Source organism: Varroa destructor, unplaced genomic scaffold (assembly GCF_002443255.2).
Source record: "Varroa destructor unplaced genomic scaffold, Vdes_3.0 BEIS01000005.1, whole genome shotgun sequence".
Lineage (NCBI taxonomy): Eukaryota > Metazoa > Arthropoda > Arachnida > Mesostigmata > Varroidae > Varroa > Varroa destructor.
The window spans coordinates 17,040,322-17,068,252 of NW_019211458.1; the positions used below are offsets into that span (position 1 = coordinate 17,040,322).

The 27,931-nt window shown below is 39.7% G+C and overlaps 3 protein-coding genes across 15 annotated transcripts; 2 read left to right on the plus strand and 1 right to left on the minus strand.

Moving 5' to 3' along the window:
• Positions 1-962: 962 nt before the first annotated feature.
• Ype (yippee zinc finger protein) lies at positions 963-13,351 on the plus strand. Of its 7 annotated transcripts, none has more exons than XM_086989732.1 (5): positions 2,985-3,641; positions 4,797-4,821; positions 5,704-6,052; positions 6,327-6,459; positions 7,092-13,351. In XM_086989732.1, exons 3-5 carry the CDS (start codon positions 5,892-5,894, stop codon positions 7,158-7,160), a joined length of 363 nt encoding a protein of 120 aa, XP_086845858.1. In that variant the 5' UTR covers positions 2,985-3,641; positions 4,797-4,821; positions 5,704-5,891; the 3' UTR covers positions 7,161-13,351. The 7 variants fall into 7 exon arrangements, with proteins under 7 accessions (XP_086845857.1, XP_086845861.1, XP_086845858.1 ...); XM_086989733.1 differs by lacking the exon at positions 4,797-4,821 and having other exon boundaries at positions 2,985-3,261; positions 3,512-3,641; XM_086989734.1 differs by having other exon boundaries at positions 2,985-3,261.
• A 486-nt stretch (positions 13,352-13,837) lies between these two features.
• Positions 13,838-15,682, minus strand: Ciao1 (cytosolic iron-sulfur assembly component 1). The gene has a single exon (XM_022809659.2). It carries the CDS (start codon positions 15,298-15,300, stop codon positions 14,239-14,241), a length of 1,062 nt encoding a protein of 353 aa, XP_022665394.1. The 5' UTR covers positions 15,301-15,682; the 3' UTR covers positions 13,838-14,238.
• Positions 15,683-15,975: 293 nt separating this feature from the next.
• Positions 15,976-27,927, plus strand: scat (VPS54 subunit of GARP complex scat). 7 transcript variants are annotated; one of them, XM_086989729.1, is made up of 17 exons: positions 16,057-16,074; positions 16,788-16,989; positions 19,139-19,633; positions 20,000-20,206; positions 20,616-20,777; positions 20,977-21,212; positions 21,714-21,858; positions 22,178-22,560; positions 22,868-23,139; positions 23,580-23,736; positions 23,958-24,168; positions 24,318-24,487; positions 24,856-25,075; positions 25,280-25,361; positions 25,562-25,794; positions 26,000-26,172; positions 26,437-27,927. In XM_086989729.1, exons 3-17 carry the CDS (start codon positions 19,259-19,261, stop codon positions 26,534-26,536), a joined length of 3,126 nt encoding a protein of 1,041 aa, XP_086845855.1. In that variant the 5' UTR covers positions 16,057-16,074; positions 16,788-16,989; positions 19,139-19,258; the 3' UTR covers positions 26,537-27,927. The 7 variants fall into 7 exon arrangements, with proteins under 7 accessions (XP_022665393.1, XP_022665389.1, XP_022665392.1 ...); XM_022809654.2 differs by lacking the exon at positions 16,788-16,989 and having other exon boundaries at positions 15,978-16,074; XM_022809657.2 differs by lacking the exon at positions 16,788-16,989 and having other exon boundaries at positions 15,978-16,074; positions 23,598-23,736.
• Positions 27,928-27,931: the final 4 nt, after the last annotated feature.

Consider the following 27,931-nt stretch of genomic DNA (forward strand, 5'->3'; position numbering starts at 1 on the left):
TATATAGAGAAAAGAAGACAGCGTACTTAAATAAAAAGAGAAATATTTATTTATCATAGAATATCGACAGTGCAATGACGGCTGAGACGCACAGAGAACTTTGCCCCATTGGTTTCACTATACGCTTTAATACATCGAACGTCTTATTAACAATCAACAAACGCTTTACCACTGTGATCCGTTTACTTTATTTTATTTTATAATGCTGCACCGAAAAGGATGAGTAGATATAGAAATTAGAACAGAGTAGTTACACTTATTTAATCGTATCACGGAGCTGCTGAATCTATCGTTTAGGAGTTATAATCATAACGAAGCTCTACTAGCCTGATGCCTATGCAAGAATATAGTGACCTGGAAACAGCACAATATCGACGACCAAGTAAAAGGATTGATAATCAAGTACAATAGGTAACAGGATCTTAGAAAGTAGAGAATCAACCACAATTTATTACCTAAACCATTCCGAATCACAATATGCTTACCATGAAAGTTTCTTACGGAGCCTACATGATAAGATACCAACACTTTTCTATGATCCCGTACATTGATGAACAATCATGGAAGATATACTGTCTTTATAAAGTCTGTCTCAAACGAGTTGGATTTCCTATGTAAACTTGTGGAATTCGAATGCAAGAACATTGGGTAGCTCGTACTAAGGTATCTGGATTAGAGAGCAGACGTTACACTGTCAATACTACGTACTCACATTTAAAAAAAACTTACATCGAGAAGTCATTAATACGTGATGTTTATTGGCATAGATTAAAAAGAACAGGACATAGCGAATCAAACGTGTCTGCTTCTTCTTCGCCAATAAGACCTATTACGTCACATATGTGATCAAATATGAACGTATTCTGCCCAGCTGGCCTAACCAACGAGAGTAAATATAAAAAATAAGCGTGTTGAACTCGAAGATCTCTTATTGGGAATAAACGCCGAATTTGCCAAACAACGTTTCTTTATGAGCATCGAACTCGACTATCGCCATTGCTTACATCAAGAATCCTATCGTGATTATGGATTACTTTCAAATAATGGCTATTTTTATGGCATTGTAACAGCGTTATCAGCGTTTAATCTCAAACATTCCAAACGTGCCCGACATTTTGAACATTATAGCAGACCGTTCCGCTTTCATGTGCAGACCGTCAGGTCAGACCGCCTACCGCTACAATAGCTCTCAACGGAGCTGTCTACAGCCCTTTAAATGCCGACGTCATCCGCGTGAAGTAGTGGTTGAAAACAGACTGCTCAAGTGCTCTAGAACCTACTGGATAAAAACTAACAGGAGAAACACTATTTAGGATCTAGATGATCCCCGCTGTTTTAAATCGGTGAGAAGGTCTAGTGTGAAACATGACATTCATGAAAGAACCATGCAATGAAAAAACCTTCATTACAAGGTGTGTTTGTATCTCATACCTATGTGCTAATTTTGTACCGTATAATACCGTAACACTTCTCTACCGGTCTTTCGGCGACCGATACACAATGAAATGCTTTTCGTGTATCACGTCTAGTATTTAAGCCATTAGGCATCCTCAACACTGCGCCATCACTAAAACACTGACCGATATGCATACGGTCCTTATTTTTTTTCGTAAAATGATTTTCTTATTACTCCGAAATCAACCATTATGATTGAATGCTGATGCTAATTTTGATAAATCTATCCTTTACAATGCAAAGTGTCTATTGAACGTAGCTTTCACTATAACATTTATGCAGAATGTGTTGTTGTGACGAGTATGTCTGTTTTGATTATTTGAGCTAGTCTTGTTATCCGAAAGGGCAGCATATAGAGTAAGTGAGCGACTATAAAAGTGCCATTCCATGTCTGTTTCAATGAAGCACGTCCTGTAAGTGGGCTCGCTCGTTTGCATAACCAATAGAATCAGCAGGTCGACTTTGAACCGAGATAGATCATAACGGTCGAACTATTGTAGTCACTCAATCTGGTGACCATAAAACATCACTCATACCATGAGCCACAAACTCATATAAACAAATTATGCCCAATATTTAAATCTAAAAATATTGAGAAGAAAATCAAACGTTTGACAAAGAGCACGGTTTGACATGTATACCAAGTGGGACTGATATTCATATTCGAATTGAAAAAACTCGGATGTCCTAACTTTAGGCCACTTAGATTTCATAAGCAATTAAGAACACAATTCAGCTTATCTTGTAAATGCTAATGAAATCTGGATTCAAAAACTAGGCCAGGTATGTGTTATGGCAGCACTGTTGTACATTATTAACAAAATGCTTAATGCATTGGCTTTTCTCATCAGACGATATGGATTAGACATATCTTTCTGCAAAAAAAGAAGGACATGAATAAGGTCTTCACGAGTATGCAAAACTAAATAGGTTTTTGCCGAAAAGAGGTTTCGACGGGTATAATATAAAAAGAAAGTACAATATAAAAAAAAAACTATAACCTATTAATTCATAAAAACCAATATCCCGATGAAGTCATGAGTTTTGAAATTTTAAGCAAATAAATGTGAATATAAAAGCTTTATAAAAATAATATTTTTTCTATACATGTACATAACAAAAATAATCGTAATAATATATAATAAATAAAAATAAGATAGCACTAATGTAATTTCTTAATAAAATCATTCACTATGAAGTTTTTATTAGAAATTAACTAATAGGTCTTTTTTTTTGTTTTTTTTTTATCGAATCATGCCCATGGACTATACGACAAGCCTTCCCATGTCTCTGTCTTGTACGTCCCTTTTTTCCGAAATAAGGTCAGGGTAGTGCTTGTTTTCGCACGACTCCTCCGACTGAACCAGTAGTTTGACAGTATAATAATAGGTACAACTGATTACGACTTTAAGGCTTTCCTTAGCCAACTTTCGCTGTCGATATCTCGAATTCGTATATTCGCGGGTTAGGTCGAGCCAAATCGGCTCTCGCCACTTCGTTGTCCCAGCAACACATAGTGGCAACCGCTATAAGTGTTGGCTGTTGCTCGTTACTCCTTCTCCTTTTCTACTTCCCGTCATATCCTGCTTCTCAGCTAACTCGTTCTAGTTTTTCTATTGCTGACGGCCCGTCATTCGTGCGTTGTTTGAAACGCAAATGAACGCATCGAGTCGCCGCCATTTGCTTGTTGGGTGCGTGTGATGCGCCAGCTGAGCTCCCGAGGTGAGGCCTTTTTGCGGCCGTTTGGAAGTCCCCCCCGTGTCCTCGTGAGGCACCGCAAGACATTTACGTACTCCCCGCTAACACGTCAGTATCGTTTTAGTTCGAGATTCGTGCTTGGCTGTACTTGCAAGTGATGAGAACATTTTGTTGCCCTTGAGACAGTACGATCAGCTGCTCATTCCGTAGGCCTATTACTAACAGCAGCTGATCTTCTCCTAAGCTTACGTTGCGCTGTGGTTTTGTTACTATTGCATCCGAGAGGCCCAATCCGCTAAAGGCACAGCTGACTCTGTCCTGCTACGAGGAGTGTTGCTAAGTGATGTTTCATTTCCAGGAAACGTTATCATATTGAAATAACGTTAAGATCTCCCAAACTGACTTTCGACAAAACGACTCAAGCTTCACAGTGTGGGCTCTTGATGAGCGGTTATTGAAGCATTCAATTTCACTCGGTCTTTTTAGAGGTATGGTGAATTTTAATGAACACGCAAGCGTCGAATAGAGTTCACTACGACGATTCTGACTCGAGTGGTATCTTCCCTCCTAGTTGACGCAGTAGAACAGCCTAGCATTTGCATGCATTTATATTTGCATATTTTTGACGTGTTTACAACCTCCCGAATATCGATTGGAATATTGAAACAGGTCTTACTGTTTGAAAAATTTCTGACGGACATTTTCCAACTTGTGTTGTGCCTAATACATTCATATCAATATATACTACCATTTCTAAGGTTTATTGCTTTCTAGTGTTATTTTGTTCAATGTTTATTTTCGTCTAACCTAACATTATTTGCAACCTGCCATACATTGTTAGCTAAAACGACAGTTGCAAATATCGAGTTGTTAGCCTGCGTCATTACGCAGAAATGACAATGTCTGACAACACGTGCCGCAATGGGCGGTCCGTCTTGCTTTATAGAGCTGCGCATCATTTTCATCGGAAAAGACAGTAGAACAATATGCATTTTTTTGCGAATAGTAATGCAATTGTTGTCATTAAAACCGTAATAACATATACAAATAAAAAAAAAAAAGCATATTTTTATTGCATAGCAAAACCATTCCATCGTCAGATGTCTGCGACGAGTTGCGGATAAATTTAGCTCATAAAAGGACCTCACAGTAAATAAGGTGGACTTCGTTATAAAATGCTTTAAATATCTGGTAATTAAGGCTTAATATGGATAATTATATTTGTAAATGATAATGGGCGAGTCGTTGCGTCACCAAGTTCAAGACGAGAAATTGTGCCGATCACACACGTTTACTAATAGTTTGGCATGACCATTTAATTTGCTTTACACTGAGTTATTTGCATACAAAATTTTTGACTGCGGTGAAGTTTTTAGCAGTAACGAAAAGATCGGTTTTACCTTAATTTTTTTTGGCATCACAAATTTTGTGATGAGTAGGTTAAGCATCGCCTTGCTTCTCGTTAGCGTTAAATGCCGAGCTAGTACGTTTGTGCCCAATTGTTTCTTTCTGAAATGAAATTTCGATCTGCTTGTCCATTATCCCAATTATACGCGTTACCCAACGTTTACGCAATAATATTGTTTCAATAAAGTGTTGAGTTTAAACCTCTCCTTATACGTATAATAAAAATAATGACACAGTTCGCGTCACGTCTCGGCTTCAGAGGTGAGCCTGTTTGCTTTATTTACCGTAGGTAATGAGCTTTTCCATGAACTGATTTCCTTTTCACTTCGATACAAAATGTATGTATCCAAGCATGCAGCGACAGCTGATAAGCGATAGTTGCGCTACTTTGCCAATATAAGCACTACGGTTAAATGGGGTTGAAAAATTAAGGAAAAGTGCTAATGGGCTCGTAGGCAATGTCTTGCGAAACAAGGGATTAGATTTAAACAAAATTTCTAAAAAGAAAAAAAATCATTCGTTTTCTAATTCATTCCATTTGAACTAAAGCTTTATATATATACTAGAGCGCATCCAATAGAACTTCGCTGTGTGCCTGTTTCTGTGCAAATTTCTTTCACATCACAGAATGGGCCAAGGTAAAAATGATTAGAGCTAATCGAAGTCGAACTGAACGGACCATTACAGGCAGGAACAGAAAGCAATGCTGTACTCAATGTGCATAGTGTCCTTTCATGTTAGAATAAGAACAGAGAATTTATTTGCTTATTTCCAATTAAAGTAGTTCATTGTGGGCGCACATGTTGAATTTTACATGCAGTAAGAGGAACAAAGGCTCGGCAATAATGCGACCTACAGTCCGCCTCTATTATTCGGTGCATATGGCTGAATAATCCAAAGCTCGCTAGTTGCAACTAACGTGGTTGCCTTGCGCACCTCAGTATGAGGATGTATTTCTAAACAACATCTCTACTCAGACGTGTTTACAGTTTATTTTCTTCTATTTAAGCCTTAATATCTAAGAAAAAAAACACTGACGATTAGACTAGTCAGTGTTATAAATGGGCTTGAGTTTAATAATGCTATCTGATTCTAAGCTTTGACTATCTGTATTTTTTGCTGCTCTTCTTTCTCTGCTTGCAGGACCTTAAACGTTGAATCGTCTCGAAAAACTGTATTAGCGCTGCATCGTTGCTCCGGCGCCAGCGGAATTGCACTTCGTGTGTGTCTCGTCGGGTAGTTGAGGGCTCAAATTAATTTATCGCTCTGCCGACGGCAAACGTCGAACGGCTGCTAACCGCAAGTCGTGCCTCGTACTGCCTATCGCCAAAATGGGTCGCGTGTTCCTCGAGCATTTAGGCGGTACACGCCTTTTCACGTGCGCATCGTGCGACACAATGCTCACGAATCGAAATGAACTTATTTCGACGAGGTTCACTGGGGCCACTGGCAGGGCCTTCCTATTCAATAGGGTTGTTAACCTCAGTTACAGGTTGGTCACCCAGGTTTCACATTAGAGTAGCAAATCAATTAACAAAGCAAGAAATAAATTATATATTTTCATAGAATTACTTATTTGCAATCAATATAAGTTTCCAACAAAGGTTGTTACATAGAGAAATGGACAATATAAGAAATAAATAAGCATCAGAATCCATGATAGGTCTCGCCCCTCTAGCAAAGACAAGAACTGCCTACTATAGTCATACTAGCACACACTACTAGAATAATCGTCGATAATTAAGAAATGTTCAATTGGCTTGCAGCGACGTCCAGGACAGGGTGATGTTGACAGGTCGACACATGGTTCGCGATGTGTCCTGCAAGAACTGCGACGCCAAGCTGGGCTGGATATATGAGTTTGCGACGGAGGACGGCCAGCGTTACAAAGAGGGAAAGGTAATAGCTATTTCACTTCTAGTAAGTCGCGGCGCTTTCTCAGAGTCACAAGTGTCTACTAATGTTTGACACTTTATTTTTGACAATTAGTCTGTTTGTTTTGGTTGCTTTTTTAGTCGATTTAATAGACCTACTCCCACAAATTTATTGATTTGACTTGAGTGAATAGGCCGAAGCTTGCCTGTATGAAACTTGTTCTTTTTCTACTTCTGAAATCGCTAAACCAGTTGTAGACGCAGCCAACGATGGTACACAGTAGGGTATAGGTAAATAGGGTATAAGTCTGATATATGATAAAGATGCTTTTTGATAGTTACGTGTTAAGTTATGTAAATCTGACATAAGTCTAGATGTATAGAGGCGTACATTACTATTTTCTAACTACTTTTAGGTCCTATGCATTTGGATAAGAATGTATTCTATGTCGGTACACGAATTACATGTGGCCCTTTTTCCTCTCCATTTTGACTAAGACTGAAGCTAAAAATCGACGTGTACAAAATGCGGACCTCAAGCCTATATTTATTGAAAATATATATGCGTATATACGTATGTATGCTCAAATACTGAAACTAATATATCTGCTGTTTTTTTCCGATGGTGTATGCCCACACTTGATTTGTCTGATCCAGGTGATTCTGGAAAGGGCTCTGGTGGCTGAGAATGAAGGCTTAGACGATAGAGAACCTGCACATGCATAGAAAACATCATTATGAGGACATTTTTTTAGTTCACATATCGCTAAATAATCATTAATTTTCACCCATGAGAACGAAAAAACGAGGAAAGCGAAAAGGGTGTTAGTCAATCATTGCTATTGCTATCGGATTAAAATAGAGGGTCGCTGCCAATCAAGGTACGTCAGTTCTACTCCGAATATATACGACTGGCACTCATCAATCATGCGTTATTATTTATCGGCGAAGAGGAGCTCTCATCAGCAACACAGACTACGTTTGCGGGACTAGAAGACCGATTCGATGCAGAACGTTATAGGGGATGTGTCCATGAAGATACTACGTGTCGGCCTATAAGTATTTATTGCGATTAGAGAGAACCAACCCAACTAGTCACTTTTTAACCGAACAGCGAACCCCAGGACAATAATCGTGCCGTACGTAATGCAGATGCCAGACCCAACAAATTAGAGAACCCACGGAACCAAATCATGCAACCGGAAGTTGATCATTAATCGGGAACCGTTTCCGATTGCAAGCTACACAAAATGCCATAGCACCGATCAAATCAAGACGCCATGACCACGTTTATGCACAACTTTCTACTGCTAGCACATGCAAGTGACGGATCGCGGAGCTGTGAAAGCGAACAAAACATTGTTGGCGAAAATCTGCTTCTATAATTGATTGAGGTGAAACGGCATAACGAACGGTATCATGATACCATGCGGACACTATATCATTAAAAGGATTTTAAGTAGGGACTGTGATTGGCAGAACAAATATGTAAGCCCGCTGGTCTGTAAAGTATAAAACTCATAAGTTAAAGCTCAAGTAATTAATGTTACAAAATAGTTGAATGCCGCTATATGTTATCAGAAGGTGGATGGCTTAGTGCTGTTGTGGTAAATAACTTGAGTTGCCGAATATTTCTTTAATATCTAGAAAAACGAAAGCTTCATGATTCCTATAAACGCACGCGTATGTATCATTCTCAATAATATTCGGTCGACATATTTAGCAAAAAAACACAACACCTAGACCAGTTAGTAAACAACCTCCATGATGTAAAGCCAGATGGTGACCTCCGAAAAAACCAAGTGCACATGGTTAATGATCAACCTTGGCGTTAATCTGTTATGAGTGTTATATGATTACAATCATTCTCATCACAATCATGATGGCGGAAGTAGTGATGATGATGACGTCATTACAATTCGTTCGTTTCATTAGGTCATGCTTTTATGGCTTGACATATCGTCTGATCTACGATTATATTCTACATATGATATCGTGACAGGCGAAGTGGTTCGACTAGGGCCGTCTTTCTATGGCCGGTTTCGAAACGGCAAACTGAACTGAACGCTTACAGCTGGAGCGCACGATGATATTGAATCTCTTTGAGATTCCCATTTCTCAAAGGAGGCGTCGTCTGCCTGAGTCACTAGGTTAGAGCAGCCAATGTTCAGTTACCACGCCTCATCTTTAGTTGGGTTCGGAACGGATAAGTGCTGGACGGTTCCCTTCAATGTATGTGCGTCGGTGTTAGCATATAGTTTATTATATAGTTTCGAAACGCCACCAATATAGGGATAGAAAGTTTTTGACGTTTCAGAGTTTTTGATGCCGCTAGACCTGTCGCCTTGCAGCCAAGAGATCAATTTTGATTTCAGATCACAATTTATACAACTGAAGATACGTTTATATCTGTCATTTACCTCTATCGAGCTAAATGACAGGTATAAATGGATGACAAACAAACAAAGATATTCTTACTTATTTCAAAGACATGGAATTGGAAACAAATAGCCTCACTAATCGTACACGTATGACATGTGGGCACCGTAAATTTATATGATAACGACGACGGTCATTGTACACGAAATTGTACATGTATTTGGTCTGGAATCAACACGAATTAAAGTAAAGTACATAATACCCCTTCTATGACTGCCGGTAAGCCCTGAAATAAGTAAAACCTGGACGAATGGCCGACAACACACTGGTCATGACGGTCTTTTTAGGAGCGATAGCAGATCGGAAGTATCTATGTCGTTTTGCCCACCAGGAGCATACCCCTTGTGAGAACAGCGTTGAGGCTCTCTACAGCTGTAAAAATCGTTATGCAACTCTGTTGGTGTTATATCATCAAAAAGTTTTTTACGCAGGATGTGTTGCGATGTATGCTATCTAGAAAAAAAAGATGGAGGTCCCTGGTGAATAATACGGAGGTTTCGCTAAGGCGTACAACAGTTATCGGTCAAGGAGTAGCTATGAGCAGCATATTGACTGGACAGACAACAAAGGTTATTTAATATGGATCCCGAAGAGCGAATCACGATGAAAAATCTTTTGTCAGACTTCGGCGAGACAAGTCAAATACGACTATCTATTTAATAATTAATTATGGTAATTGCTAGCCATATATTTCTAACTTCTATTACACCTGGCTGAATGGAGATAAGAGTGTTTGCATTTCATTTATCATCCTCCCTGCCACGGAGGATCACATCCATAACACAACAATGGTGTAAGTCCAAAAGAAAATTTGACTTCTCATCGAAGTTCGTTAACAAATACGCATGGAAAATCTAGGAGATCACGGAACATTCCCTGTTCTCTGAGCTCATATGATAAAATTTGCATTGAATTGTTCTTCGTTTCCTCCCGTCCATCTGTTCTTGACCTCTTCGCCGATGGTATAGCATTTCTGATAATCGGCTCCAATCTCACATTTTCTCTAGTTCATATGCAGTGACTTCCTTGTCATTTTTTTTTTATTGGTCAGTGGCAAGGTAACTCTAAGCCACAAGTTTGATAACAGTCAGTCCCGGGTCAGTTGCAGAATCCGACCTTTCCCCATGTTGTTAAGATGATCACTTTATAGAGTATAATAATAATGATGGTGGTAAGATGAAGTAGAAGCGGACAAAATAAGTAGAAAAACGTGTCTCATGATCACATTTAATAATATTTCAACTATGACCGTATTGTTCTGGAGTTTACTACTATTATTGTTATTTTCACATGGCACTATTATTACCATTATCTCAAGATTGAGACTGCTCTTTTTATTACCGGGTGTCATAAGTATCATTTTTATATACCGTCCAAGACAGCAAGAGTAGAACAGAAGTAATTCAGTATAATCCGCGCTTATTCCAAATTCTGTTCCTTAGTCATACAAAATCTATTCACAGAAAAATCGTCCCTGTGGAAAAACACAAGTGATACCTGTAGCTGTGAACGGACAACTGAAAAACCTCGAAGATAGATAATCGGAAAAAATGTGCGAATGTGTCCCACGTTTCCATCAAATTAAGCGTGCTATAAGCGTCCATTGAATATAGGCAGCAAGCATAACAGTTAAAAAAAAAGTCGAGAATGAGCATTACATCTTCATCCACTGCTACTACCGTCAAGGACAATTGCCTTTAATGAATGAGTACGATGAATACGACCAACACTCCTACACGAATCCATGAAATATCCATGTTAATACTAATCGAAGGCGCACAGACACGTTGCATCGTATTTAAATCCAATCAAAAGGAAGAAATAGCCCGCCAAGGTTTAGTATTGGAGCACAGTTATTAACGAAGCGTTTTTGTAAAAGATGAACTAAACTTGTGGAATAACAAACGAACACGAATATGTCAGCACCCGCGTCAACTAATAATAGTATAAATGACAGCAACAGTAGTGTAAATGAGCTGGAAAACAACGAAATAACATCAGTCAACCTAAACTCGATTTGATACTTTGCCAATGTATTCGCTTAGTTCACGATCTCGACGGTAGACTAACCGACCTGTGATGGATATACAGTACGTGTTCAGTAATACGAGCAGAAAAGCATGCGCTCTATGTGTATCGATAAATCGAAGGACTAAAGCCGACAGAATAAGGTGATCTGAAACAGTAAATGTGCAAGTAAAATGGCTGTCGTTCGCCGTCGACTAAACATTGGCGGCGCTACACCGTTATCCACTATTCTCGTCGCCATGACGTGTAAAAGAGGGCTTTGCATCTTGAAAGGAGTTTGTATCCATCCCATCATGCATGTATGGTGAATGGTCTGAGCACGTGGATGCCGCTATGCTAAGGGTAATTAGCAACCCACAGGGCGATCTCAAATAGCTGCTACTGTTGCCAATATCTGCACAGTGTGTCGATATACAACTAGAGAATAAAACCTGTGTGCGTCTTCGAGTTGATAACCATTGGGCTATGATGGTTCAGCTCGATGTCGTTATGCGCGCTTTCTTTCTATAATAACCCATTGTATTGTAACCGTTTGTTATGCTTCAGTGGAATGCAATATCGGTTATGCGGTAAAGCGCTGACAATTTCTCACTGTTTGCGTGCATCTACAAGAAGCCACCGAGCGCTGAATCAGACGACGTATTGCTACACGTTAGCTGCTGCCGTTTCTAATGTCGCGCTACCCAACAGGCCACCATTCCCCATCAGTCATATCTAACTGTGGATGTTCAGTAGCTGTGCGAATAGTAGACGTCGGCAGTAAACGGACGTTGGCGCTCATCCGATTTGTAAGCCTCGTTCGTCGTAAGCTGTACGCACACATGGTGCGAGCGCACATATAGCTGCTTTCTCGTCGAAAAGTTTGTCCATTTAAGCCTTCGACGTAGATATATTCATCAAGACGTTATTATGAAGCAACAAAACCGAACGAGCACGTCGAATTCGTCACTGTGATTATTATAGCGGTCATGATGATTTTAAGATGCTGATTGTTATTATTATTAAAACCGGCTGTTCTGTAGTTGCTAGTATTGATAAAGGTACCGAAGGAAATTCTCTCTCCAGCGCAATTCCCACCAACGAACACCTATTAGCACATGTATCTTTTTGTTGAGCAGGAGCGAAAAACGCGAGTTAGCCGCGTAACCGCGTACTGTGAACATTAGATAACTAATCCCACATTTATTGTTAACTTAACAGTACCCAAATAATAATAGTAATAATATTAATTACACCATTAAAACATAAACACATTCACCTTTAGTACTACGGCTTGTTCCATTATAATGCTATTTTATCTACGACCAAGCAATATTTATTGCCCTATTTACATTTTGTCGATCTAACCACAATATCATAACTATGACCACTGGGTAATATTGATATTACTCAATGTAGTACCATTACTTACCAATATTAGTATGCTATTATTAATGTTCTTCTCCATATTAACTATTGAACCTGGTGCGTAAACACCTGGGGATGTCAGCAGCACTTGTTCTTTATGATTCGACTGCCGCAATGTAGTAGTATTGAAAAGCTTATTTTGCTGCGCATTCTCGGATGCTTTCGTACCGCGAGGTCTTTCGTCCTGACCTTTATATGGACCGGTGTGATGGACATCCAGGACGACAAAACCTTGCCGGCGAAAAAAGTTTCCTTCAAGCATTACCTAGCACACTTCGTAGCATTATTCAAAATAGCTAGTTGTTCTTAGCGACGACATACTACATAGGGCAATTACATTCGCTGTAACGATGATGCTTTCTTATGCGTGATTTTCATTATAATCTGTTTCACTTAGCAAATAAACAACCTATGAAGTAAGCATGATTAATTGATTGATTTTAAGCGCGACAAGAAACAAACACATTTTGAATACGCGAGCCGCTAGGCATCTAGGGCTAGCAACTTGCGTATGGCCGTATTCTTATGTCTGACAAACCATTTATCCAAGCCCACGGAATGCAAAAGGAACGGAGCGAAAGCTTCAGGAGACAGAGGGAGAGAGAGAGAGAGAGAGAGCGAGCGAGCGAGAGAAATGACGAACGAGCAGCAATGATAAGCGAGTGTGATAATTATGGTAATGAATAATTAAATAAACAATGAAAGAAACACGCATTGCACAGAAATACGAAATGTTGAAAATAACAACAACAACAAGGAAGATAAACTTAGGATTATAAAAGTAACTGAAAAGCATAAACGTATCGGGTTAAACTAGCAGGACAAATGATGTTAATGACATAATGATGTTGATGCGAAAGTGATGACGTGAAAAAGAAATCACATGTACGACTTGACTGGGAATGAAAATGCATTGTCATCATCGAAAGGAGCGTAGACATATGATTATGATTGCTAGCTATGAATGCATGCGCATCTATATATATATATATATATATATATATATATATATATACCCGAAAAGATTAAAAAATAAAAAAAGACTTGTAGCGTGTTCATTTAGTGAAAATTGAAGTAGTTCAGATGAAATAGGGAGTGTTTTTTGTATTTCTGACTTCATCCGTGTTGCAAGATATTGCTACAGAAAATCGAATGAAGGAAGACAATCGACAATAGAATCGATCAGCTGATTTCCGAGAGCCAAGGCACCTCAGTTTTGCAGTATATATTCACATTGAATCCAGGCCAGACATAAAACATAGAAGCATTTTTAGATCTTTATCTTTAGGGAACTGTTTTTCATGTACCAATCTTGTCTACTCCATGAAAAATCTTTTGAGAAATTACCAATTTAAAAAAGACCACTCTAAGAAAAAACGTGATAGGTTAGTCACAGTTACGATAGTTTGGTGCAACGAAATAAGGCTTAGCTTGTCTTTTGGTAAAAAATAAGAGCCAGTCAGCTCAGCCTTTGCGAACAAATGTAGAGGGCATAATTGTTGCTAGTCGAAAAGTGAAAACTTCGTGGCTTCAGGGACCACGAATACGATTCATTGCTTTTTATTATGTTATCGACAGAAAATAATGACAGCTACATGTTATTAGGGTTTTTGTTTGAAATAAATATATTTTTGTTTTTTACTAAATTATGTCGAGCATTAACAGAGTAGAGCCAAGGGCTCGAGCTGATTTACCACGAATGATAATAACATGACGTCGTTATAAGATAAAATTTTGTGGTAGGCACGATTTGGGCGACTTCACACACCCAACATAAATCATCAGAAAACATGCTTCCAATAGTCCCACTCTGACGTAACCATCGTAAATCTACTACTTGCAATGATTCACACGCCTGCCAAAACTATTAAGTACACTGCATTTTTAAACCGATTGATAACTAATCTTGATTGGTAATATTATGCAGTATTTATATACGGATATCGTAATCAGATATCTGCCATAACTTGATTGTTTCATCATCGCCGGAAGTTGCCAGCAATCCGTTTCGCTTGGGGTTCCATGCAACGCAGTTGACATCCTGTGTGTGCGCCTGAATTAACGCAGCTTGCAAGAAGTTTGGTGCATCGTCAGTCTCGCAAGAAATCTGCTCCGGGTCAGGGGCGAAAATGCGAACATTGTTGTCTCCGCAACCAGTGGCGATTAAGCCGGTGTTTGGGCACCACGATACAGTATAGATCGGTCGAGGGTGGAAGCCTTGGATCGTGGAAATCACTTTCCACGAGGGCGCTACTCCGACATTATTCTCGGTTTCGTATCGCTTCCAGATCCGCACTGTGCGGTCGTCGCTGCCGCTCACGAGCCTACTGCCATCCCTATTAAAATCGATGCTCCATACCGTTGAATCGTGGCTAGCAGCCGTAAACTCACAGACCCAGTCATCTCCTTCGTCCCTATAAAAGTTGATCGAATTATCGTAACTCGCTGAGGCTAGTAAATCTTCGGAAGGATGCCATCGAACACATTTGACATCCTGAGTGTGACACGACTGGACGCTAACGCATTCATACTCGTCATCGCTATTGGTGTCCCGCTCCCAAATCCATACGGTCTTATCGCGTGAACACGTAGCTAGGTACCGTCCCGATGACGAAAATTCCACCGCTTTTACCTCGTTCTCATGACCCTCCAGCGTAATAGTGCACTCGAACTCGCCTTCCTTAAGCGTCCATATGCATACGGTGCCATCAAAACTACAAGAGGCGAGCATTTGGCCACAGGGACTCCAGGCGACCCGACGTACCGTACGTGAATGACCATCACTTAAAATCGTAACACATTTCCACCCTCCATCAGTTGTGCGAGCATCTTCTTTTTGATCTTGACCCTTCTCTAATGCTGGGTTGCTCCATAATCGAATAGCTTTGTCAGTCCCACAGGTAGCTAGAGTGCGTCCATCAGGACTCCATACGCAACACCACACCGAATCTGCATGTCCAGATAGCGATGCTACTAGTTGTACATGCATCATAAATATTTTTGCTTTAACTTGCTATTGACGACCTTTCATCACATACAGGTAAAAGACGTGTATGTAGATAGAAAAAGAAGTACTGTACAGTAATCACTTATAAAACAAAGTAAGTGTCTGTATAACAAGTAACCTTCGTTGCTCTCAGGATGAACGAAGTTTACCCACGGCCTGGTCGACAGTTTTCACGAGTGAAAGCTTAACAGATCCAATGACAAGTTTTTCCATAACTAAACGAGCCGTAATTGGTTTCTATTCATAGATGGTGAGAATAATCAAATAATTGTATCTTTTGAAGCTTCAGGGGGAGGGGGAGGATTTACCATCAATACACACGCACTTACTGCACCGATATTCTCACTGTCAGCTGTTCCAATCGTATCTTTAGAGGTAAGAATGTTCCCTCCGCTCCTTTGCGTACGAGCGTTTCGCTTATTCGACTGAACTCTAGTAAGTCGGGACTGTCCAGTGATTACACTTACCAAATATCTGACCGTTTTGCCCTGGGGTGCACATTAAGGTCACGTTGCACCTTCATGCTGATACCGACAGATTCTTTAAAACAGCACACTTACTCTCAATAAACTTGAGCTTCATAAATTTAATGTGTTCTATTCTACGATTTTTGATTGCCTTCAATTTTGAATATGGCGCTGTCGTTGCAGCGCAGACGACCTGTCCCTCCGTGATCAGCTGTTGTTAACAGTTCCGTGTGTGTGTATTCCGTTCGGATTTTGTTGTGTGACATGGCCGTATCAAATAATCATTTCTAACGTAAGTACGCAATTTCGTCGAGTGCGCAGTCCACTGAAAAAATTATGCACCCTTAACGAGCTATCATGATGATGTCGACGAATGTCTTTGCTGTGCGCCGGCGGTGACGGATCGCTAAAGTGCTGGCACTCCAATGTTGGACCTGTCTCAGGTCTTAGTGCTTTTGCTATCTATCAGTAGGAATATCATTTGTTCTATGCGAATCCCACAGCCCACTGCTCCAGAATGATGGTTCTTAGGCGACGATGTCTTTCGCCGCAATAATTATTAAACCTAGCGCGTGAAATCAATCTCCCGATGTTGCTCTACCGGTTCATCTATAACAGAGTTGTCTCGCGACAGCTCTGCTCACCAAAATTCCACGCAGGCAACGCTCTAACCTAGGAAACGTGTCTGTTCTTACCCATCATATGGTACACTAGCAACACCGATCCTGACACACCGACACGGAGACGCATCACACGATATTGCAAAAAAGTGCATAGTACTGGTTTTTCGTTGTGATAAGCCAATTTTGTCGTTCATTATGTGTTCGTTTAAGTCTACTTATCTTTAGCTAGGAGGATGGCAGTATTCGTATTTATCATCTTCACTTGTTCATGGCTTTAGATGTGTATAGGTGTACTTATTCGTTACATATTCGCACAATCAGCATGCTGAAAAAGAATGGGCTCAAATCGACGCAATGAGTAACGCTTATCGTTGAACAACAGTTGTTATTTGATCAGCGGACGGGAGCAGACAGAAGGCCGTTATAGTTCTAAGGAAATCGACACATTATCGAATAGACGGATGACGGCCTTCGACGACAGCCGACACTACAGCGGTCGACCGCAATCGGAGCGGCGTAGTGCCACAGCCAACGTCACGGCGACAGAGGACAACGGCAATGTTGCTTCAGTTACTCCTCTTTTTGTAGGAATCTGTAAACGAAGTTGCTACAGCTGTTGGTACTGATTAGATTATCCAACAAGTAGATGTTGGCGAAAAGCATGGGAATGAGTTCCACATTGACTATTCCTAGGGTCTTGGAGATAATTGAGAGCACGAATCGTTGGACGATGCCTTGTAGGGACGATAAGCCATGAAAAACAAATCCATCAAACGAAGTGTTTATACTTAAAGACGCCCAGTGCTAACAGGATGCGTTTCTAGTTTCCTTGAATTTAATTTAACGAACAGCTTTAATATGTCAGCAATAAATTAACTCCTTCATTTATTTCGCAGCGATTCCATTATATGCTTGTACAATATATATATATATATATGTCTGTATAAAGAGTGTGACCTGTAGTCGATCAAGTTATAAGATATAGACAACATATTCTTTTTTGTCTGCAATGTTGTAATTTTATTGTTGCGAATATTGTAGAAAGCTTAATCAAGGTGCTGGTTTTGGATAGGCAAGTAAGGATTGAACTAAGTAACAAAAGCAGCACTTCCCGTAGTGACCAATCTAGTAGTAGACATTTTCTGAAAATGCCAATCTGATTAACTGCTAAAGCACTAGCAAGATGGTTCCTGCAGGTGATGCAGCTTAGGTGACGTAAACTGCCACGGTAGATTTGGTATGGTACGACCATGTCGTTAAAATCGTCCACCAAGAGAACCGTGTGCTTGCTTTATTCACTTATTAAATCTTTTGTTTTCCTTATAGCTTATATAACAACTTCTTCGTAAGTATCCCGAAGTGGAGACGAGTTACATAAGTGCTAATAAGGCAACAAGCAAAACAACTCTGAAGATCGTTGATTGTTTTGTATAAACGCTTTCAACGCGAAAATATCATTTAGCATTTATGATAAAAAAAAAAAAAATAATTCAGTCAAAAAGAACACTGGCTGTTGGTCAAATCACGAAAAGTGGTGCCGGTGTTAAGATTTTGACAATGCACAATTTGTGTCGTATGCTATTACGGGTCCACCGAACGCTTACATGGCGTATTTCTGTTTTCTTTTTATCTACAAGATCAAACAAAGAACAGGTAAAAACCTCAGATGCCGTTAATTATATCCAGTTCGGGGCATCCATGTATCTCATCATGACTAACGGTAACGTTTAAAAATTGAAAGTGCTTTCAGTTGTCCGAAATACTACTTTTATGAGTCGACAGCTTAAAAGAAGGTGCCCACGTGCTTTCACACACCCTTATTCAAATTCCCGTTTTTCTATTTTTATCAACTATATAGACATCTGAACGATTTAGTTCTTGTGCTAATTTTACCTTTACGGGGTACTGCCAACGGCTTTAGTATTAAAGGGAAAAAAAAGTCACATGTATATGTAAATAGACGGAGCAAGTAGTTTGTGATTGTGGGCTAATCAGGTAGCTAGGTCCTGCACGAGGAAGTGTTAGGTCTCAAACTCACGAACAGTATCGACGCGCTTAAAATTAAACTGAAAACAGGCAACCAATTGATTTTATATCCTTTAAAGTGAGAAGTGTTATTAAAATAATGCCGCTAAACATTCCTATTGCCTGTAGTTTACTAGACATTTGTTGTTTAGCCACTAAACGTATTTGGGAAACACTTAATTGTTATTGGTTTCGTGGTTTTGGCCGTTTTGAAACGTTCATGGGCGATAAGAATTTGTATATTATTCCTGCTTGAGACTGGTGACGATGACTATGAACATTCAACTTCGGTAATGCACCGTTTTATTGAAACTTGCCGACCCGCTTAAATTTTAGTAGCAAAAAACGTACAAAAGCAACGGTTATGACAGTGTTATCTAAAGACTGTATTAAATGATAACAGCGAAGAATTGAGCACATTGAGCCTTAAGAATGAGAAAACAAGGCATATTGTATGACACGCATAAGAAAATAGAAGCATACGCTGAAAAACAGACTATAACCATAAATATCGTCAATTACTGGAGTCATTAGTCGCACTTGGAAAATAATAGAACAACAACAAAAACAGTTTAGCAAAGAACGTAAAAATAATCGAAGACTAATTATGCAGTGCAGACAAATTATTCCCATTAGCGTCTGTCTATCTCTGTGAAATAAATTAACAATATATCTATTCTCTGCGTTCTGTTCGATTTTTGCCTTTAGGGGGATGGGTGACTTGAGTATCGCTATCGTTGTTGTTGTTGTTGTTGGTGGTGCAGAAGTTACAGCAGTGTCTGCCCCCGAAGCACCGCCACGGGCGGCCCCAGAAGTCGGAATATCGGAATGCCAAAGCTGAAGTGTGCCCTTTGTACGCACCGGGTGCTGCCCGGCCCCGTCGACTTCGTGGCGCACGTTCGGCTAGCCCACTGTCACCGCGGCGCTGGGCCCGCTTCCGGCTTTGAGTGTCATTATTCGTCCGGTAGCCAACTGTGTGCCGTGCTAAAGGATACGGCACATTTTGAGGCACATGTACTCAACGTGCATCTGGCGTGTACTACGCCAGACGAGCCGGATGTCGCAGCGGCAGCCGGTGGAGCAACGTGGAGTGTCTACGATTGCACGCAAAACTTACCTGCTCTCCTCAATGATCCCGGTAGAAAACGAGGAAATGATTTTTTTACGAAGACATGGGGAGACGCTTTTATTGAACCTCAGCAGGTTAGCAAATTGGTTTCCATTTACGGTAATAGTGAATGATGTATACATTGTTTGTTAGTCCATGTCATGTCAATAGATCGACGCTAGGGCACTACTGAAGGCCTAATAAACAATTACGGGAAAGCATTCTAAACACTGATCGGCAGTTGCATTTTTCATATGTTAGCGCAGAATGCTATCATTGTACGTGATATGTCTTCGGAATTCCGAGGACTGTTAGCAAAATAATAAATATTTTAAATTTATTCAAACAAGCGATCAAAGACCGGAATACACGCGCAGGTGTTTTTTTCGCATATATGTTTTAACATTTTACTCGATTTTATTTGACAAAAGGTATGAAAGTAGACCAAAATTTATTTTCAGGTGGAGCCGTGCAAATTTTTACCAATTGTTAAGCGGGCCTCGTTCGAAGACTACCTCGAGCGAACAAAAACACGGTGGCAGCGTCGTGCGCGGAACGGTCAAATTCAGAAACCAAAGGAAGAGTCGGGTACGATCCCGGCGGAGAAACGCAAACAGAAGAGCCCCAAGAAACAACCGCTCGAGCTTACCATCGAGCAAGTACCCAGCGTCAGTATTTAGAATATATAAATGATTACGTAACGGGCGACCTAGAAGGTCTCGAAGCTTTTTGTAGAACATTAGTGAGCTTATATAGATAAGCTTTTCATAAGTGACAGATACTAATAGAGCGTAGCCTATCCTCCAGAATCTAGCTTTCTATTTTTAGTGCACTACCATGAAATTACGATGATTATTATTATTACTGGCTAGCAATAACACTCGTATTATAATTTTATCTAAGATGTTTCCACGTTGTGATATTTATAACGTGAGTAGCAGTAAAGCAAGTCTATCGATTCATTACATTCTTCACTGTTACAGATGAAATTATTCTCTTTTGAAAAAAAACTGGTTCAGGGGATTTAGCTTATGGCAAATATTTATGAAAGTATTTTCTCCTACTTGCATATTGCAGATATTTTTTAAACCGAATTTTGATTTATCGGACCCTGAAACGTTCACAGCTGTTCTGGGCTGTGCCGAAGAGGTCAAAGAAGTTAAGGAGAAGTTTTCACCGATCCGAGAAAGGCATCCCAAAAAGATCAGCGTAAACACTAATGAACACCTGAGTAGAGAGGTTTGTAGAAGAGCAATGCTATAAAATCCGATTTCATTTTAAAAATAGTCTTTTATAAAACATTTACCTGAAACGTAAATCCTTCAACGTAGGTGTGTTTTTATTGACCACAAGGTGCGAAGAGGAAATAGCAGAAGCTGGAATGAGTCACTACTTTGCTAACCAGTGCCGTAATCAATGTTGGTAAACTCGATTCTAGGGTGCAGTGACAAACTATAATAGTGGTTCAAATAGTAATGTATCGTCAAGCAGTGCTCTAGGAGAGACTGGACGTCAAGCAGTGCAGGAGCGATTGGGTCAGTTGACGGACCTTGTCGAGGTACGCCTGATTAAGCACATTTCACAGCACTCGGACGCCTTCTTTGACGCGCTGACTTCGCAAGACGAACTCGCTGACAGAATGGCTGCCACTCTTTCTTCTATCACAGCCATGAGGTTCGTTACATCCATTTTTGGACGAATATTTCCATAATATTATGGAATATTGAACCGTATAAAACCTGTATCCAGATTTTAATTCAATGTGGCATGTTGCCAAATAATCGTCATAAATTCGAGTGGTTTGGCTACATAGTTTGATTCTAACTTTCGGTCAGGACCATTGTGACGTAAAATAATATTAAGTCCAAGCATCTAGATGGTTTCATAATGTGCGTTTGCTTTCTTAGCTAAATAAAAGCGCGTTCGAAGTGAAAAAAAAATTGCTTATTCCTGTATAATCAGGTTACCTAAAATATACTCGGAAGATGCCAAATATTTCGTTTTTTGCGTCACTTAAATAAGCTAAGAAGTCAGTTGGATGTACATTATACATTACAGCTGTGGTTGACAGTATACCCGTTATTAACATTAGCGGATGTTGGATGGTATCGCTATATTATGTTGTACACAATTTTTAATTGGTCGTTTTGCTGCGATCGTTGTGCGGGTGTTTAGACAGCGAATAGCTGAAATCGAGGAACAATTGGTAAAAGAGCCCCTTCGAGTTCTTCAGCTGCATCAACGGCGACAAAACATCCTATCGGTGGTTGATAAACTGGAACTTATGCTTAACGTCCACCATGCACAACCGACGATCCAGGTATATAGATCTATCGCGAACTCACTTATGTCCGTATTTGCCAGTAACCCGTATGATCCATTTTGTAGATTTGATATTCAGTTCAATATTAACCCGCTACATCTGACGTTAAGGCTTTTTGAGAACAGTGATAATTTACGATGTAATTATATCTATAACAACGTCCGTTGCTAATTCTAGTGGACTAGCTTTTTTGTTTAGCACATCATACCAGCACGGAAGATCTAGGTACATCTAAGGTATGAACACAAATTTTATTGAAAATATGGTTATCTGTTACCCTGTTATATTTTGTACTTGTTCTGCCTTTCTTTATCAGGTTCTATTAGCCAATTGTGAGTTTGTTGGAGCTCTTGATTTAATTGACACAACAAATGAAATCCTCAACCAGGAATTGAAAGACGTAGTTTGCTTCCGGCACCTTGGTCATCAGTTGAAAGAGATCGAAAATCTGATTTTGCGAATCCTTGAAACGGACTTTAAGAAGTACACGGCAGCAGACCTCAATCGAGAACTCAATTCAGGGCCTCAAATTAAAGACCTTGACCAACTTCGGGCAGTCATCTGCGGCCTTCTAAGATTAGGCAAGGGCCCAGAAATGGTTCGCTGGTACCAAGAAGAGGCTACGACGGCTTTGCAAGCGATGGTCAAACAAACGCAGGTGGAGTTTGCAGCTGAAATGACACACGAAGATATTATTCGGTAAGTAAAGCTATTTTAATAAACAGCCAGTTTAAATGCAGTTATTTGACTGTGAACAATAACGACGTTAACAGCCTCATCGAAAGAAGTTACTATTACCCTTTCTAATCTTAAACATCATTTTATCTGCTTCACCTACTATTGCCACATGCTCTTCTTCCAATGCATCCTTCGTTTCGGTTAAACAAAAATTAACAGTTTTCTGTAGTGACCTTACTAGCTTCTATATTGCGTATTCGTGTCTACTTGATTTGCTCAGCCGAGTCATTAAATTGATTCATAATATTTTTACAATGAATGAACAAAGCAGGCCCGAGCAACAGCTGGAGCACCTAGAAATCTCCGAATGGATGACACTCCTTTATAGGGCATTTAACAACGTTGAGAAGCTCCTGCTCCGCATTCGAGCGGTCTATGATCTTTGCCTGGAAATTCTCGGAGCAGGACAACCAACGCAAACTCCTGGAAATGATGACGAAAAAAAGCAGCACAATAAAAGCCCTCCACATCATGAAGAGGGGAATGGCGCCTCTACGGCGGTCATCGAAGACGGCGGGCAATATTTGCAGTCAAAGTCGAGTACGTCAACGTTAAATGATCATATGAGGAGTATCGTGTCCATTTATTATTAAATACATTTAGGCATTATTTATGTGTTATGTTAGTAACAAAGTATAATTACCCTCTATTCAACATTACACTTCCTAAGCCCAGACGCTTAAGCACTGAGAAGAAAATTCCAAAACATTCTTGTTACCAGCAATTTTGGTAAGCTATTTAACTTGTCCGACTTTAGAGAAACAACGCGTCTTCACAGTACCATATTACCATTACGGTATGCGAATCGACTGTTGACCTCATTCCGGTATTTACCAGTAGCCGTTTTAGGAATCTTCTTTAGAATAATTTTTCGTTCGTCTAATTGTATATTTGGGAATACGGAACTACTTATATAATACATAAGAATCGGTCCATTCATAGAATAAAATACTCAAGAAAAATTCATAAACATTTGTAAGTAATGCCAAAAATTATAGGCTTAAATGGGTACCCCGCTGGTGGGTCGTTTTCATCGTTGAATGAAGAGGGTCGTATTGAGGACAACCCTAAGATGTCTCCATCGCTAGCAAGAATGAAGCAACTTAGTGCTAGCAGAAGTTCTATCGCCAGCTCCCGGTAAGAAAAATATCATTACGAACAAATGGTGACCACAGATAATTACTGAACATTACAAAGAAATATGTTACTGATTTTCCACAGCCTTCGGACTTCACACACGCCTTGTTGAAAGATAGAAAAAAAGCAAAATGTTTTCAATACTATTTAGACCTTCTTTTATACAATTATTTTCAAAGAAAGATGTAACATTTTTTTTTGATGATTGTCCGCACGGCTAGCTGTTCTGAGGAATTGTTGAGCGAAAGCGAGCGCGGCCGTATCGAAGTGCAACTTTCGGATATGCTTCTTGAAGCGAGTAACGCGGCCCATGATGCTTGCGCAAAACTTGTCAGCGCCAAAAGTGAGGACGGTTCACTGGACAAAGTCGGATCCTCTGATTTTGTCGCCCTTTGTCAGGGCATTGAATCATTCAGCACAAAATGCGAAAAGGTAACCCATAATAAAAAATTTTCTACACATTAAATTATTATTTTAGTGGTGCAATAACTTAGATAAGAAGAGTAGAGGGTCACTGATTCAAGCCACGCGGAACAAAATAAGAAGCTTGACTGTTAATGCTGTCACTGCTAATATCGTAGGTGTGTAAAGGACGCAGGGGAACAGGACTTCGATTAGCACTACAATCGCGAGCTAACCGGTTTGTGACAGCGTATCATGACCAGCACAAGGATACCTTGATTCTTGTACTTGAAAATGAGCCCTTTAAAGCAGTCAAAGTCCCGCAGAATCTTCAAAATATGCTTACCAGGTGCGTGGATTTTATTAGTAAAATAGAACAGCAGCAAGCATCGTGCATATAATCTATATATATATCATTGCGTCATCTATATATATATATATATATATATATATATATATTGATCAGTCCGGTCAAAAAAATTCTTTATTTTCAGTTAGATAAGGAAAAAATAAGCTCTTCAAACAGAAATAATGTAATTTGTTCGTTAGGTACCAATTAACCATTTGGGTTTCGGAACACCTAAATAGAAGCGGTTTGTCCCAACTATGCATTTAATTAAATGACGATATGAAAGCTCATTTACCTGCCATTTGTATCAAATGTTGATTTCCTGCGTTTCTTATAGCTTTTTTATCCGCCTATCTCTTTTTTGGTAGTGCAATCATGTGTTCATCGGGTATTCTCCGGATGGTGAAGTGCGACAGCAGGACAGACTCGACGGCAATTGCGGACACGTTATCTGTGAACGGCGAACACTTCGTGGTGTCCGGCTGCGCACTTCATCTGCTTAAATTACTGCTTGAGTACTGCCAGAGTTCCCTCGACATTCCAATGCTTGCAGCGGACTTATTGACGCGACTCCTCGATCTACTTCGGGTAAGGTTAGCCGGGCTATAGGACAGAGGTTACATCTGGTTGCCTTAGTCGCGAGGTAACACTTCAGTAAAAATATTTGCTTGTAAATCTAACTCATTGCCTAATTGTTGTCGTTCTCTTCTAAGAGGTTTCTTACACTGATACTGAATCTCACTTTGCGATTAAGCAGTACACTCAATTTCCTTTTTATTTACGATTTTTCAGCATTTTAACACTGCTACCTACAGGCTCGTGTTGGGTCCAGCAACAACTCGTAGTTTTTCCGGACCAACCATATCTAAACTATGTAAGTTATACCCTTATATCCTACTAGCGGTACAATAAATTAACTCGCATACGCGAAGTCTTTTCAGACATACTAAAAATGGCAAACAGACTTGTTTTGACTGGGTAATTTGAATTGATATTATTTAAGTGAAATATTTCCGTATCAGAGAGAAAATTCTGTGTAACAAGCCTTATTGCCTTCGACTTGCCCGACTGCAGTGATAGCGTCACGTTCGCTAGAGTTGGTGGAACGTCTCATCCCATATTTGCGTGGACATTTTGAAAGATCTCTGGCGAAGAAGCAGTTATTTATGGTGCGTCACTTTGCGCAAATGGCTTCGGATTTGCGCGAGCATTCGGCACAAATTGAAACTCGCGTGTTATCTTTAGCTGCTGAAGCAGTCGATGCCAAGCTTGCAGAATGGGTGCTTAAAGCGCCCGTACCCTCGAACGTAAGTATATGATTGCCATGATCATGATTATTATTATATGATTGATGTTATGCGCAACTTACAGGTGTTTTCTAATTTATGCTTAGTATAATAGTTGTTTAAAAAAATAATTGGTTCTAGTAAGAAGCATCTATGGGCATAATTTCCATGTATGAGACCCTTTCATTGATAGCCTGTTGGCGGTCGTATTTGCGGTGTGCATTAGGCTTTCCGAGGGATTACATCGATTGTGATTGCAGTAAATAATTCGCTGAGCTCAACACTTCCCGAAGATCGTGGAGTTGAGTTGCTCAAAAAATGTCATCAGAGCTTCCTTCCCGCGCTACGAAAGCACCTCCTCAGGCTCGGCGTTAAGCCTGACGGTGGGCCACAGCATGGGTAAGTGAGCGCAAACTAATGTCATGTAAAACAATCTATTTTAATGATAACTCTATGTTCTATGATAACTCAGTGTTCTATGCTTAGTTGGGTACTCTTATATTAAAAAAAGATAGCTGGAAAAATAATAAGAGAAAACATTTCATTTCAGATTTCTTTCGCTATGGCAGTAAACGAAATCGTATTTCCACGAAGTTTCTAGTTACCAGCTATTTCTTTTTCAATAACTTGTGGCACATCTCTTTTCTGCTATTTCCATTATAGTATGGTGATTCAAGAGTTGACGTTCTACGCAGAAATCTTGAAACGTAATGGGGTTCCATCGATCGAATTTGACGGTGTCTGGAGTAACCTCTACAGCTGATCGGCGCCTGAAACAACCCCGTTGTTGCGGTGTATTCACTATCACATTGTTTTGCTAAGGGTTTTCTCTTTAACCTGACACCAGGGTAACATACGAGCTGACGAATAACATATCGGTCGGATAGAGCAGCAAAGCAACAGTGTTGGGAAGTGCATTTTGATAATCTAGGTCGGCGAAAAAAACGTCGCAAAAAGAAAAAGCGAAGCAAAGTGATGCTCTAAACGAACATCGGACCCATTTTTTATGGTTGATATTGTGAAGAATTTAGACAACAAATGTAGTCACACGCTATGATATATCGAATGTTTCATCTACTGATAGGCACCGTTTTCTTTAAAAGGGCACTAATCGCAAAATTAGTGCGTAACGGGGTAAATTTCATGCTCTTTTGCTGTAGGACAAGAGGTATATCCCATTAGGATGAAAAATAAGCTATTTACTATTATAAAATAAGCTGAGGTTGGCTACTGTCACATTGTACATATTGACTGTTCACATAATTGATATTGGGCCAGTGTTGGTTACTACTATTACTGTTATCGTCAACTTGAGGAGAGTAACAGTTCTATTATTACTGTCTGTATTGTTACAAAAATGGTAACGTATTAGACGTCTACGCAGAGTATTTAATATCTACACCAATGTGGGTTATGGATACCAGAGAAAACCAGGTCTGAGCCAAAAATATTAAGGCAACACAGCGCGACAAAGGTAAATGATATAGATTGAGTCTATTTCGGCTATTTCTTTTAATTGATATCCGCAGTACTTGAGGCACATGCTTTATCGGACGCCGGATAGTATTAGGGCGTTATTAAATTACTTAATGAAGCCGACCTTCGTAACAGAATCATTTGCTGATACAAAGACTAACTTTTGAGACTGACGTGCTCGTTGAAGGCTAGCGAAGAGTTTTTACGTAAAGTTCTCTGTGAATCAGAATGGTACTTGGTTAGATATAATACCGAGACTGAGGGTTTGTTTTTCGTTAACTTTGGTTGTAGTACTGAGATTTTAATATTTGCGGGGTAAAAAGATATAGGAAGACACAAACGGATATCAGGAATGTAATATGTGAAACACAGGTGGAAGCGCTCTGCAACAAAATGAATTTATTTTCATCATTGCGACAATTGTAAATAATAAATACAGGAAGCACAGAGGTGGTTATCATACGGCTGCTGGTTCGTTGACGATACCACAACAGAAAACGGTAAAAAAATATACAAAGCGAACCGAAGGTCGAAAGAAGAAGTGCGACGAAGAATCATAATAACAACGAAGTAAAATACTGATACAAATAGAATGTTTCCTTATTATGTTGAAATGACGCCTGTAAAACAAGAAAAGCTTTTCATGGTGTTTGGCATTTTTCTTGTAATATAATACGATACG

Bases quoted from the DNA above. Each gene is read 5' to 3' on its own strand.
- Ciao1 (XM_022809659.2), bottom strand. From the start codon at position 15,300: ATGATGCATGTACAACTAGTAGCATCGCTATCTGGACATGCAGATTCG.
- Ype (XM_086989731.1), top strand. From the start codon at position 5,892: ATGGGTCGCGTGTTCCTCGAGCATTTAGGCGGTACACGCCTTTTCACG. The intron at 6,053-6,326 runs GTTGGTCACCCA...ATTGGCTTGCAG, and splicing joins GTTGTTAACCTCAGTTACAG to CGACGTCCAGGACAGGGTGA. The intron at 6,460-7,091 runs GTAATAGCTATT...TGTCTGATCCAG, and splicing joins AGCGTTACAAAGAGGGAAAG to GTGATTCTGGAAAGGGCTCT.
- scat (XM_022809654.2), top strand. From the start codon at position 19,259: ATGCCAAAGCTGAAGTGTGCCCTTTGTACGCACCGGGTGCTGCCCGGC. The intron at 21,213-21,713 runs GTTCGTTACATC...GCGGGTGTTTAG, and splicing joins TCTTCTATCACAGCCATGAG to ACAGCGAATAGCTGAAATCG. The intron at 23,737-23,957 runs GTAAGAAAAATA...CCGCACGGCTAG, and splicing joins AGTTCTATCGCCAGCTCCCG to CTGTTCTGAGGAATTGTTGA.